This window comes from Triplophysa dalaica, chromosome 8 (genome assembly GCF_015846415.1).
Source record: "Triplophysa dalaica isolate WHDGS20190420 chromosome 8, ASM1584641v1, whole genome shotgun sequence".
In the NCBI taxonomy this organism is placed as follows: domain Eukaryota; kingdom Metazoa; phylum Chordata; class Actinopteri; order Cypriniformes; family Nemacheilidae; genus Triplophysa; species Triplophysa dalaica.
Window position 1 is genome coordinate 2,263,724 of NC_079549.1, and position 14,451 is coordinate 2,278,174.

The 14,451-nt window shown below is 40.0% G+C and overlaps 1 protein-coding gene across 3 annotated transcripts in view; it reads left to right on the plus strand.

The window, feature by feature from the left end:
• Window positions 1-636: 636 nt before the first annotated feature.
• Window positions 637-14,451, plus strand: part of ppp1r9ala (protein phosphatase 1 regulatory subunit 9A-like A) — a 36,152-nt gene continuing 22,337 nt past the window's right edge. For all 3 annotated transcript variants that reach the window (XM_056755543.1, XM_056755544.1, XM_056755545.1), the window contains exons 1-2: window positions 637-795; window positions 1,255-3,057. In XM_056755543.1, the coding sequence (XP_056611521.1) occupies window positions 1,381-3,057 (1,677 nt within the window). In that variant the 5' untranslated portion in view covers window positions 637-795; window positions 1,255-1,380. The remainder of the gene's footprint in view (window positions 796-1,254; window positions 3,058-14,451) is intronic.

Sequence of the window (14,451 nt, forward strand, 5' to 3'; positions counted from 1 at the left end):
TCCTACTATGACAAAGGCGTAGTTTTGAATATTAATAAGGGAATATTGACCGACTCTGTAGACATGTAATCATGACATAATGTAATCATGACATAATTAATATTCGTTAAATCAACCTTGGTTTTAGTAGGATGAGTCAATCTACAGTTGGGAAGGGGGTTGGGATTAATAACAGCCATGGAATGTGCTCGTGTGCGCACTCCTGGTTTCCGCGCACCAGAATCGGGGACGCGCGGCCGTGCGACAGGTTTGTGAAGTGTGTATCTGTCTGTGTGTGCGTGTGTGTGTGTAGTGCCCAACAGGGAAGCAGAGTACGCTGGAGTGGCTTTGGGATGTTTAATTCAGTGGCTGTAGCGAATCGGTTCGTTCGGACAGTTATAAAATGATTCACCAGTCACAGCAGAGTTGGATATTTTGAGTAAAACATATTTGCCGTGAATATCAATGATGCTATTTTTAAATGATGTTTAGGAAATTGTGTAACGAATTGCATTATTAATTGCATAAGACTAATCGGTTTTATTGAGGTTTAGTTATGCTTTCAGTCAGATAGACTTTCTCACCAAGCTTAAACTGAAGTTTTACGTCTCCAAGAAACTTCACTCGACTAAAGAACGCGAATCGATTCGAAAGAATCATTTGCAAAAGAATCGACTCCTAAGAACCACTCATTCTAGATTTGGACAGGAGCACTAAGCTGAAGAGCCATGGCGGTGAAACAAATGACATGGTTGGATATCTAAATTACACAGAGCACAAGCACCGGCGTCCGACCACTATGAGATATTCGCGAAGGTAAGAGACACAGTTGAATCGATTGCAGCAACTGATTTTCGAAACTTTAACTTGATCGTTCGCTGAAAGTTAATGCTGGCTATTGTTCCGCGGCGAATCCCGACTGGAGCAGCTCAGTGGGTTTGGTGGGCAGGTTTAACGATAATCGCGGTGGCGCTTGATCATTTGAAGCTCGCTTTGATTTAGAGTTTAAACCCGAACACGAACTTTAATCGATGACGGATACGCTCAGATATTGAGCTTTAGATCAATAGAGACGGATGGGTCTCCCTCCACATGACTGTTGGAAAGTTTTTGATCCGAGTTCAAAGTTTCCTTCATGTTCATGCGGACGAGTGTCGGTTAGATTTGAAATGACAGAAATGACGTATGTGTCTCGCGCTTGCGTGTAAATCGCGTTCAAACATTTAATCTAAAATTCTTTCGGTTGCGATTTTTACATACTTCTTTTCTTCGCAGATGAGCTCTGGCATTCCATTCAGTGTCTCATAGGAACCAGGAAGAGCTCATGGCATTGTCCCGCTAAGGATTAAGCACCGTACCTAAAAATTCCGATTAAAAGTGGGGCTTTTAAAGGTCAGTAAGATGATAAAAGCCGAAAGCAAGGCTGAACGCAGCCTTCGCAGCGCCTCTCCGCATAGAAATGCATACACGTCGGACTTCCACGCCATTAAGTGCTCCTTTGATGGGACCAAAACCGACAGCGCGGCCAAATCCTATGCTAATGGGGCCAGCGACCCCCGGGAGGACTCAAGAGGGCGACCGTTTGGCAACCGGGTGAACAAAATCAAGAACATCTTCCTGCAGATGGACGGTCAGCAACAGCCGGAGAGCCCGGAGGCAAAACCCGTCACGTCTCCCGTGTCCGTGTCCCCAGTGTCTAAGTTCCCGGTTAGCACCAACAAAACCCGCCTCGGTAGTGCTAACAACCAAGAAGCACACAGAACTCCTCAAGGAGAGGAAGTTGAGGTAGATAAATCCACCCTGGCGGAGAAGTTTTCAGTCACCAGAAAGCTCTTTGAAAGGGGGTTAAAGGAGCAACCCTCCGCGGAGAGGCCGGTAGCTGGCAGAGTTTCTACTCGCCTGTCCCAGGGGAGGGGGTCTGAGGAGGGGCGCGGGTGCCGGAGGTCCTTTGGATCTTCTGAAGATACTGTCATCAAAAGCCCCACTTCAACCGTACCGGTAGAAAGGAGGGACGTTGAGGACTCCAAGGAGGTCAATAGGTTATCGCTGAATGCGGGGCCCATTTCCAGACGCTTGGAAAGCTTCATCGCCGATGGTGACAATGAAGACTCGATAGGAGCTTCAGCTAAAAGCCCGGAAAAAGTCAGCAGCCCCATCGAAGGATCTCTGCGAGGAATATCCCAAAAACCAACACCGCATGAGGCTGATCCCAGCAACAAACCCGTGTTCCAATTCTCACCTAAAACGGATATCCAGTCTTCAGTGGTCGGCAGTCCTCCATTCAAGTCCACGAGTCTTGTTTCTCCGGTGTCATCCAAACTAACCTCCCCGACCAGCGAATCACTGTCTCCCACTACCCACAGCCCATTTAAACGCTCTCCGCCGAGTCCACCTAGTCCTCAACCGAGAGACCTTCAGCCTCTACCCTCACCAAACAGTTTTTACAAGGGCACGAGGAGCCCCGAGTTACCAAAAAACGAGAACGACGAAATTCAGAGCCCTTCCAGGGACAAAGCTCCCGAGCAGTCTCAACTATGTCTGGACGCCACCAGGGTTGGAGTGGTTCGGGCGGAGCTCGTGGCGGTCCAGAACGAGTCGTCGGAAAGCGAGGAGAGCGAAGATGACCTTTTGGATGATGTTTTCATAGAGGTGAGGCAACAAAGGGACCTTAAATCTGAGGTACCGAGTGAAGATTTCATTAATGCTCCAGAGGTCCTGTCATCTCAGGACCCTAGGGAGAAAAGTACAGACGTTGAAGAACAGGAGGAGGATGATGCGTGTTTTTTGACAGCAGAGCTGAAGAGAGAGGAAGAGAAGGAAGAAAAGGATTTTGGTAATCGTGGAGAGAATAACATTCTTGAAGATGATGAGGATAGCGAGCAGGAAGATCCGGACGAATGCGCATCACCTGCGTTTTATAGTTTTGAGAACGCTGCATTTGTGGATGATAAGGAAGGCGAACCGGTTCTGAACCAGGATGAGGATGTCTACGAGGAGTATGATGAAATTCCAGGTCTGTCTGAGGAAGAGGAACGGCCTTCAAGGAGGGCAATTCGATTCTCCACTCAACCGATTCGGGTAAGAAATATCATCCTTACAGTGGGAACGGTATTTGGGAGAATCTCTCAAATACATTTCAGTTTTTAAATTGTTTTTTAAAAATAATTTTTCATCTATTTTTAGCTTTTGAGTATGGACATGTTTTTGCGAGATTCACTTTTTTACCTTCAGTCCATGGTTGTTTTTCTGATTTTTTATTTTTAATACACCTTTGAAGTGTTCTCCGATGTGTATTTCATAATTCTGTCTTGTGTATTAGCTGAAAATTCTGTTTCTGTGATCTGAACTGGAAGTTATTTGATCTGTAAGTTGGTTTTTATGAATTATTGGTGAATGAGGAGTATGACACGTCACTGTGGCTTTAGAAAGGAAACATTTGAGACTTCTCTGATGGAGTTGTTCCTCCTCTGTATGTGAAGCCTGAGGTCACGTATCTGACAGGTCGGGCAACAAAGACAGACTGCTTACAGAATGTTTGTTGGGGGTATATTTTTTGAAATATTGTGGTGGTTCATGAAGAGAGCGAGGAATGACCTGAAGTGGTGGCAGTAGGTGGAATAGATTATTGGAAAGCGAGATGTATTGCCCTCAGTCTTCTTGTGAGGAACTGCCTGCCAATAACTTATTTAGGTTAGATTTCACCCCATATATGAAATAATGAGTTTTTCTAATTTATTGTCTAAGGAGAATTGTGAGAATTTCAAATTGACGACAATTACAAACGTAAACATAATTTTTAAGACACCTCATTCTGTGCCATCGTATGACAGACAGATAGCACACACTGCCACGGGCATATGGTGCTGGTGGTCTACGCTGCTTTTATGTCCCGTCCAGCTTTCAGACATTGAACTTCAAATGTCTATTAATCCACGTTTCAGTTATTCATTTCCACCATGTTATGCATTCCTCCGCTCTGGAATGTATCCGCACCTTTGCTGGCAATGATCAACAGTGCTTTCCATTTCCAGTGAGCTGTTAGAAATGAGAAATTAACCCGAGACCGCCATGGTGGTCTCAAGCTGACAAAATACCAGCATGGGTCTGTTCCCGAAGCACTCCTCCACCTGAGATGTTATGCCTGTGTTCTCTGAAGGGAACTTTAAGCTTTCTACTGGCAAGACAGGTGTGCTCGCATGAAGTGTGTAACATCTCTCATTTTATCGCTTGGTATGTGTTGCCGCTTGTACGATACTGTTGAATTGTTCTAGTCCTGTTTTTTTGTGTGACATGTATGCATGGATTTTATAGAACATAGTTTTCTGTTGTGCGAAAGGCGTGATTTGTTAAGAATATCTGAGTGACGTATTGAAGGAGTTCGATGTTTAGTGCTTAAGGTTAAGGATTTAATGAAATCCAAAACCTCTGTCGGTTCCGCCCCACACATTTGCTCTCTTGCTTCACCTCTGTGATTGTGAAATGAAGGTGTGTTACTGCAGGTCCTGTCCTGGCACGAGGGAGACATTTTTCGCCATTGTGTTGCATTTCGGTCCTAACATGTTCAGATAAACAGTGTTTGCAGAGTTGCTGTAATAGTGGGTCAAACACGTCTATTATAATTCTATCTAAAAAGGTCTTTTTTTTTTGGTTTGTATTGTAAACAAAAATATCTTCTGAAAAGCTTGACGCAGTGTTTTGACGTCCAAGTGAAACAGAATTTATCCTCTGGTTGTAGTGTATGAGGTATCTTTTGTAACTGGCACACAGAAGTCTGCATGTGTGTAGTATGTAATGATGGTTATCAGACCGGAATGAAATCAGCTGTGGATGATTTATAGATGTGCATTCGGTTAGGGAGGCTGGCATGTTTCATTGGAATGAATGAATGTAAATGAGGATTGACGAAATGTCTGTTCAGTGTCTTGCAGCAATGTTTTAGTCGATGAAACATGAAATATTTCAAAAAAGATTTAAAAAATAACCTCATTATCATCCGCTCCCTGTAAAGGAAATTTACAGTCTGTAAAAAGGTCTGTATATTTCCAATGGTTCACACCGTCGTTTGGAGTCATTTTTTCGCCAACATCAACACACACAGCAGACTGTTCTGGTCAGTGCTCTCTTGACCGCTGTCGAGGTTTGTCTGGTAATTTTTGGAAATTCTTCACAGCTTCCCCTCAGATGCACTCAGTTAATGTGTATTCACCTGGGATGAGATAATACTCCGTTAAAAATATACTTATCGCATCGTCTGTCTCTTGACTGTTTTATGGAAAGTTTTATTGGAGCTCTGTAGTAAATGTAATCATTAACGGATGAATGTTTGATTGTTCTGGTCATTTTTGATGTTAAGCACATGTAAATAGGTTTGCATTCTGCGTTTGCATCGTATCAATACAAAAATAATCTGGATTGAAAACATGGGAATTTGGTATAATCTCTGATGATTTGACAAATTTAGTCATTAAAAGTGTCAAAATGAGCGAGTTTGTGTGTGTATACTGTATTTATTAATAATTGTCTTGTCAGTTGAGATCTAGGCTCAGTGTCAGACACTTTCCCAAGGGGCATTTCCCAGACGGACTGATCTTTCTCAAAACCACAAGCTAATTGGCTGGCTTTACGTGATTTCCATAGTCTGAGTGCTCAAAACTGTGTTTGCAAACTTTGGTGAATTTGATGAATTATGCTTTTATCATGGATGCTGTAAAACACATTTAAGTGGTTTGTCTCGCACATGTAGCACTTTACGAATTTTTTGGCACAGTGCAGAATTGTAGTTGGTGACTTGACATACACAACTTACTTACTTTCGCCTACTATATATAGCATAAAAGTAGCCGATTTCGGACGTTATGGTAATTCTTTTGCGATGTATATTTGGAGTTTCTGAGCGAGAGCGCCCTCTGGCTTGCAGATGCAGCTGCATTTAACCATATTACTTCACTGACAAACTGCGCAAAAAAATCACAGGCAACCAGCAAAATGTGTGCGGTTTATTTTTGATCAATCCTGCAGCTGTAGTGGCAAGTCAAGACAAGTTTTGTTCAGCTACTGTAAACCCAAGATTCAAAGGGGAAGAGAGCTTCAAGCCAGTAGAGCGGCTCTCACAGTAACCGGAGACTATACCGTAGACGAAGACAGAGTCCGAGTATGAGAAAGAGAGAGACTCTTTGTTCTGTAGACAGAGTATAAAACTCCCTTGATCAATATTAGATGTGTCTGTATCCACGGAAGATATTGTGATATAAAATGGGACAATATTACACCCATTTGTGCCATTGCTCCAGTCAAAGATAAAAACAATGCAAGTAACGTTTCTTTTTAACCAAACAGGCTGTTTTTCTTAATGAAAGTGTGTGTTGTAGGTGGTTGCTAGGGTATTGCTGTGTGGTTGCTGAGGTGTTCTGAAGGTTTGTCGTGTGGTGTTATGTGGTTGTTAAGGTGCTTTTGGTTGTCGACTGGTCCAGAAGATCCATTTTAGTCTACTGTACCAGTCGAAAATGTTTACATTTACAAATGTTTGTTACTGTTTCCGTCTCTCCCGAGCCTAATGTTTTGTCAAGAAGTATGAGTTGTCCACATACTGTAGCATATCAAGTTCAAATTGCCCATGTTATGATTCTTTAAAATAGCACACTTTTGGCACTTACATTATTAGAAGTATTTATTTTTCTTTCCATCTAATCATGTAATTTCACGGTCAGCAGCCAAGCTGAAATGGTTGTATTTTATGACATTTTTTGAAAGCTGTTTTCTCTGCAGTTTTATGTTGTGGTGAAGGTGTTAAAACCATAGGTTACTAGTGTGGTTGTGCGTTTGTGTCTGTGTGCGTGGAACTGTAACGTTATAGCATTTGTCAACTGAAATACACAAATACACACAAGAAAACATTTGTTGGTAGTGTGTGGTTGTAAAGCTGTGGAAAACAGATGTGTCTTTCTCTCTCTCTTTAAGACAGAATTATTCTGAGGTGTGTCAGAAATAAGTGTTTACATCACAATGGCAGTGGAAGTAAATTTGAGCTTCTATCCCCTCAGCACTTTACATTCTTGATTTAGAGAGACACTCCACCCCCCCCAAAAATTATCTTTATATTTTGTCGTTTAGTCAGCCTCAATTTATTCTGAATAACATAAAGGTATTTGGAAAAATTACATATTCAACAAGATATTTCAAAGTATTTGGGAAAGCAAACCGTTGTGGGGCACGTTTGACCAATATTTAATATTTTCCTACTATGGTAGTCCACGATGGGCCAGGAATGTCAGGTGCTAACATTCTTTCAAATATCTTACTCTGTGTTTAACAGATCAAAAAAATGTATACAAGATTGGAATCACTCGGGTAATTCATGACATAATTCAATTTTCATTTTTGGGCGGTGTGTCCCTTTAAAAATGTTTGGGCTGTCACTAAAGTAACATTAGTGTAATGGAATTATTTGACACGGCATTGCTGTGTGGTTGCTAATGTTTCCCTAAATGTTTTTACACTATTATATATCACATTCATGCATTTGGCAAATGCTTGTATCCAAAGTGACTTACATTGCATTGTACTTAACATTTATTTCTGTTTATATGAGTAATCCCCTTGGATCCAACCCATGACCCTGGCATTGCTAGCCTAGTACCATGCTCTAACCACTGAGCCACAGGATATTTTGGTGTTGTGGGTGGTTGTCAAGGTGAAATTAAGTTAACTTTCTCTATCTTTCTCTCTGACTATTAGGGATGCCTCAATTCTCGATATAATATTGAACCATTCGGTACTATCTCCACGGTTCAATACATGTAAGTGAATTGTGCTTTTTCCGGTTTTGCGTTAAAATGATTTCAATGCGCCTATTTTTCTCTCTGAACTGGCACTGTCCGTGATTATCTGTATATAGGGCTTGAAAGATTCCTCAAGTTATTCGAAGACAAAAAATTATTGAGGCAAATTTGACACAGCAGAATAAATTACAGAAAAATATACAGAGGGCAGAGGTTTTCATTTCTGCTCTGACAACAGTGTGTGTAGTTGCGTGTGTGAGAGAACATTGTGCTTGGTACGTTCCTTATCTTTAAACCAAACTTTTAGGACTTCAGCCGGCAAAGTTGATCCTTCCTGACTAATGTTTACAGTACGTATCATGTCCAAAGGCTGAAAGCTGTCTTTGTGAATGTTTAAACACATTTGGGCCTAACAGGGATGTACAGTGCGACATGTATGTGTTTACCAGTGTAGCCCGCAAGCGATACAGTTTGGCAGGTGCATCACACAGAGCCTCTTTATGTGTGAAGTGCGTTGGTCGTTGTTCTTGATTCTTTGTGACATTAATCAATGGTGCACCCTGCACAGCTATTTTACTTAGTTTACTTAGTGTCTATTTTGCGAGTGAAACTTGTCTTCGCGCTTCATTGAGTCCATATAATTGAGTCCACATAACAAAATAACTGTTCATCAATGAAATAATTGGTAGAATATTCGATCACTAAAATAATAGATAGTTACAGCCCTACTGTGCGCTAATATAGATCAACTCATCCCCACAAGTAAATATCTAATAGCAAGTGGAGTTTGAACGGCGAAGGGCTGCATGGAGAACAGACGCAGGCTAGCCATCAGAAGCACCAGAACCTAGCGGCTTTATTGAATGCCTGTGGTACTAAAGTGTTAATTTCAGAATTTGGCAGATCAAGAATGTATTTCTTGTGTTTTATCGCAAGAGCGCCTTTGGGCAGCTATTTAGCGTTGCATTTCTTCCAATTTATTGTAATGGCAGTGGCGGAGCTTGTTAACATCTACCATCTTTGGCCATGCCCATTGAGCGCTAGTGTTTGCAGTGTTAAACACGCAACACACGATTGTCTGTTTAATTCCATTACAGCAATCGCAAGTTTGCATAACATTATTTTAACTACTCTGATGCCCAAAACTTCTTCAAGATACTTGTTTTCTATGATGTCGAACGGTAAACCAAGAACTACAGTGAGCTGCCAGTGCCAGTGCAAATCTTTACATTTATTCAACACACAAGGAAACGGCAAGTTGATTTTTGTTTAAACAGAAAGAATAAAGAGAATTGCAATAAAATTGTTCTTTTCTTCTTAACTTAATATTTTCATCAGTTGGATGTTCTCTTTATCCTAACACATGTCTCTTGTTATATTTAGCAACACAAGGTGTGTTCTTCCTGTTTACTGTGTGTTGGCTATGAATGTGCATTTGTGTGCTCTGGGTGTTATATTATCTGTGTTTGGGTGTGTGAAGAGGGTGGAACTGCACCTGTCGTACACCTCACCACACTTCACTCCAGGAAGTTAAACAACCAATCCTCAAAGCTACACAAAAGCTTGACACACTTTCTTAGCTTTCCAGATACATACCGAAGGCTATTGTAAGAGGATAGTGCATAATATTAAAGAGTAGATAACATGAGAACATGAAAATGACATTTCATGCAGTGTGTAATGTTGTCATCTTTGAAAGTAAGCAGTCTACCAAGTTATAATCCGAAGGTGAATGAATAACAAAGTTATTGGATGGGAAAAAAGGGAGTCGACTCTGAATCATGCAAACGAGTCGTCCCTAGTCCGATTCACGAACCGCCGGAGATTTACATCACTAAATATAGTCCTGCATACACCTTGCTAGGACTGCCAGCGAAAACTTCATTCTTCTCCACCAAACACTGTAGCTTGTGAGCCTCATTCGCGGTAGACCAATCGCAGCAGACTAGACCATCTGACCAATCGCAGCAGACTAGACCATCTGACCAACCTCATCATACTAGGCTAGTGGAAAGGAGGGGATTAGACGGATGAATCGCGGAACGAATCATTTGAGAGTCAGTCAAGACATAATGTAAGAATATTTGCCAATTATTATGAAATAATAGTGTTTTACACCTTCTATGTACATAAACTTGTTGTTAGAAATCCCTAGTTATGTACTCTTTAACACAAAAAGCAAGCTTGGATTTTTACTATTTCTCTTCTTTAACATACACGAGATCAGCTCACTTTACCGCTGATATCATTGAAAAGCCTTTATTTAATGATAATGACCAGCTAGCTATCTGTACATGCTTGTTACATGAACATTTACCAAATTAATTGAGAAGTACAAATTAAATATGTGTGTATTTTATGTCAGGGAACAGAAAGCAAGTAATATGACAGGCATAATGCTAGCACAGCTTTTTATTACGAAGGTATAGCAACACCGTTTTAAAGGCCTTTGATCTAATGTAATTTTTATTTTGCTTTCTTAAACGCCAAAACACAACTCCAAAAAAAGTCACATACCCTATTTTTTTGTACATAATCTATATTTCGTTGGACCGCCTTTATCTTTGATTATAGCACGCATTCGCTGTGGCAGCGTTACGATAAGCTTCTGCAATGTCCAGTATGTCAATTTTTTCCCCTTCCAGAGTTGCATTCATTTTTCACCTAGATATTGTATTGATGATGGGAGAGTCGGACCGCTGTACAACGTCTTCTCCCGCACATCCCAAGGATTCTCAATGGGGTTAAGGTCTGGACTCTAATCCATGTAATAAATGACGTCTCTTGCTCCCTGAACCACTCTTTCACAGTTTGAGCCCGATGAATCCTGGCATTGTCATCTTGGAATATGCCCATGTCATCAAGGAAAGAAAGAACCCATTGATGGAATAACCTGGTCATTCAGCATATTCAGGTAGTCAGCTGACCTCATTCTTAGTGCACATAACGTTGCTGAACTTAGACCTCCAATCCAATGGGATGCTCTTCCCTATTTGCTTTGTTAAATCCATGTGGTGAAGTTTTTTTGGACGGGCAGTTTATGTGGCCACTGAGTGAGTTTAATGGTACTGAATAGCACAACTTTTATTAGAGGATAATACATGTCTAATATGGTGGTCAACATCATTGACCACCATGGCAGGAAAATTAAAATGATAGTCAAAGGTGCCAAAGAACTGTTTGTTTTCCTTAAATCATCAAAATATATCATTTTGTGTTCAACAGAAGATATATATATATATATGTATATATGTATATATATATATATATATGTATATATAAATATAATTTGTCTACTATGGTAGTTAATGATGTCCTAGAACTGAAAATTGCTGACATTGTTCCAAATATCTTTCTTTGCGTTTAACAGAACAAAGAAATGTATACAAGTCTGGAACAATTTGAGTGTAAATGATGACAGAATTTGTATTTTTGGATAATAATATTTAACAAATAATAATACATGGCATTTTTTAATGAGATTGAACTTGTTTTTAGTTTCTATATGAGATCAGTTCTTATCAAGATAACACCAGTCAACCGAAAAGCATCTTTGACATGGCCTTAATCTGTTGATATTGTCAATAGATTATATTTTCACAGTATGTTCTTTACATAGTGTAGGATGTTCTCTGTGTTATGTAGAAAAAGTAAATCACCAAAAATATATTTATAGACGTTTGTATACAATTTGAATGATTACTTCATGTAAATATGTATGTGCATGTACTTATAAATACAAAATAAATATGCACGATCCGTTGCGTCTGTAAGCAATCTTCACATTTAGTTACGTGAGGATGAGGACGAGAGAGGAAGAGTGATACAGTCAGACAGGAAGCTGTGTGAATGTCTGTCTGGCGCGTGTAACTGAAGCAGGTGTGAACAGCACAGCACAGATTCTATTCCTCGCTCACCGAGGATGAACGATCAGGTTTCAGAAAAGAAAGGGAACATTGTTTGAATTGCTGGGGTCGTCCATGGCAACAGGAGTGCTGGAAAAGAGAAAGAAAGCGAGAAAAAGAGGCCAAGCGTAACCACAGAGCAGTGTCTGTGAGGTCAGTGCAGGCCTGCCATTCATCACATACAAATACTGTACATGTTTTCTACAGCCAATTACGGCACAATTATTTGTCTCTCATTCTCCGTCTCGTTCTCATTTTCAGTATGTTAACAGGTTTGTATAGATTCCTGTGGTTACTGTAAGCTACACTGCAGAAAATCACGTCGACTTGCTTTTCCAAGAACATTCTTTAAAGGAATAAGTTTACCTACAGCTGTTTTTTTAGTTGGCTGCACTGATGTGTATATTGCAATGGATATGTGATGTATTATTTGCTTAAATATGAAAAGGTTTGTGAGAGAAAACCAACCTTTTGGTTTAGAAGACATTTGTTAACCAGCTTTGGTCATTTGGAGCCCTGTTGATGGTTGTTGATGTGATTTTTGAAACTTCAACATGTTGACCCTCATATCAGAAGATGAATGAATAATGTTATATTAGCTGAATAATGTTGTGTTCAGCTGTAGAAAGTACACCATGTATATCTTGATGTTGTGAAGAGAGGGAACAAAGAATTTTCACAATTGGGTGTATCTTGTTTAAAGGATGTTTTGATATTTGAATGGAAGTAGAGACAAAAGTGTGGACGTAAAACCACACTATTTATTCAGTCACTCCTGTTGAGATTCACAGTCAGCTTCTCTGTATATTTTGCTGCCCACCCGACTGTTGTTTACATTCAATACTATGAAGGAATGTGTGTTTCCTGTCCCACTGTTTGCAATTGCCGTATCTACAGATGTAAAAAATGGCAAAAAGTCAAAATTTACTGGCTGGCTGTCCAACTGAAATGTAATAGATTAAACGTGAGAACTCTTTCAATGGCTGTGTCCATATGCGGGAGCTGCGTTCTTTGAAGGCTGCATTTTAAGCCTGATTGGGTCACAGAACTGCGACTGAAGGCTGGTAAGGCTGTCCTGATTCAAAGGTTGCTTCAAATGCAGACCCAAAATGCGACCCTTTTTCCGTGGGTTTTTAATTAAAGATCGAATGTATCCTTCACAGCCTCGGGTATCCAGAGATTCATTGCGCGCATGTAAATCTTAACATTTTTAAATAATCATTCAAAACTTTAATTAAATAAAAGTATGTGATTCACAAAAACCGTCAATTTCAGTGTTTTAATATTATAGGATGTTGTTCATTAACACTATTGATGCCTTATTGTGTTTTAAATTTCTAAGGTTGGTTAATTTAATAACCATCTTCTCATTTCAGTTGGGATCTTGGACTTTTCAGGCTGCGTTCTTTGAAAAACAAGTCCTCATTTATAAGTCTGCAACCCTCACAAATGACTCTTGAATCTGTTCTTTAATGAATTAGTAAAATAGACTCATGAATTTGAGTTGTTAGTTCAAGTCTTTCTAACTAATCATACTCTAATTCTGTTACAGAGATTACTTAACTAACATCTGCATATTCATTTTGTATTTCTAAACAAATACATGAATACATATTTACAAGTATTTATTTATATTTTCCAATCATTTAAATTATATATTTATAAAAAACATCTGGCACAGTAAACAGACATATATTACACGCCTCCAGACTAACTTTTTTTACCAGGAGCACTGTAGCCCCTGACTGAAAGCGCAAGCTAAGGGGGACACCTCAAATCAGCCAGGAAAGTAATGCTCTTACGCTGTGTGTGTAAACTTTTTTTAATGATGACCTGGATTGTGCGCATCCGCAGTAGCGGGAAACATCGGTGACGCGAGTGACCCGTGCAGTTGACAATCACACACAGTCTGCACTGGTGGCTGGTTTGCCTTCTACTCATCTTTCCACATGAAATGACAAGTAGAAAAAAATCCAAATTTGAAGGTCGAACATACTTGTACAAAATACTTGCACTGCCACGAAAACTGTTCGCAAAATGCAACCAATTAGTCTCAGCCTTGAGTCCTGTTTTATTCTGGATACAATCATTGTATTAATCGTTTGACAGCCCTAGCAAATACTACAGAGTGCAACATTTAAAGGGGCAATTTGTAAAATCTGCCGCTAGGGGGCGCACATTCAAATCAGATAATCAGACGTGAATAAGAAATCACAGTTTCTGATGATGTAAAGTAAAGTGTTGCGTAAATGACATTATTTTATTTCATTGTTATGAATTAGATGTGATTCATAAAATGAATATATTACTATTTAGTAGGGATGAGTCACGAATTTCGAATATTCGAATAGTATATTTAATTATCGAATTTCGAATAGTGTGTGCGATCTTGAAAAACTCGCCGTGTTTTCACGTGTAACGCGTTCATGTAACCAAAGGGTGGCGCTGCCAATAACAACACACCTTAAACCTAAAGGCCGTCAATCCAGAGACATTAAAGGAAAACATTTTCCCACAAGAATTGGTAACGAAGTTACGCACACTGTAGACCCGCGTGGCATAACGGAAACGATAAATTGATATCAAAAATGTGTTCTGTGTGTGGGGGTCCTTTAATAAAATGAATGAGAATAAAGTGGAGTGTAAACTCTGCAATGCAAAGCTGGTTTATCATGGATCAACAACTACGATGCACAACCATCTGAGGGCGAAGCACCCAGCAGGTCCATCCACAGGTCAGCAATCAGTAACTAGTTTATGGTCAGACCAACCAATTTGGATCAAAAACG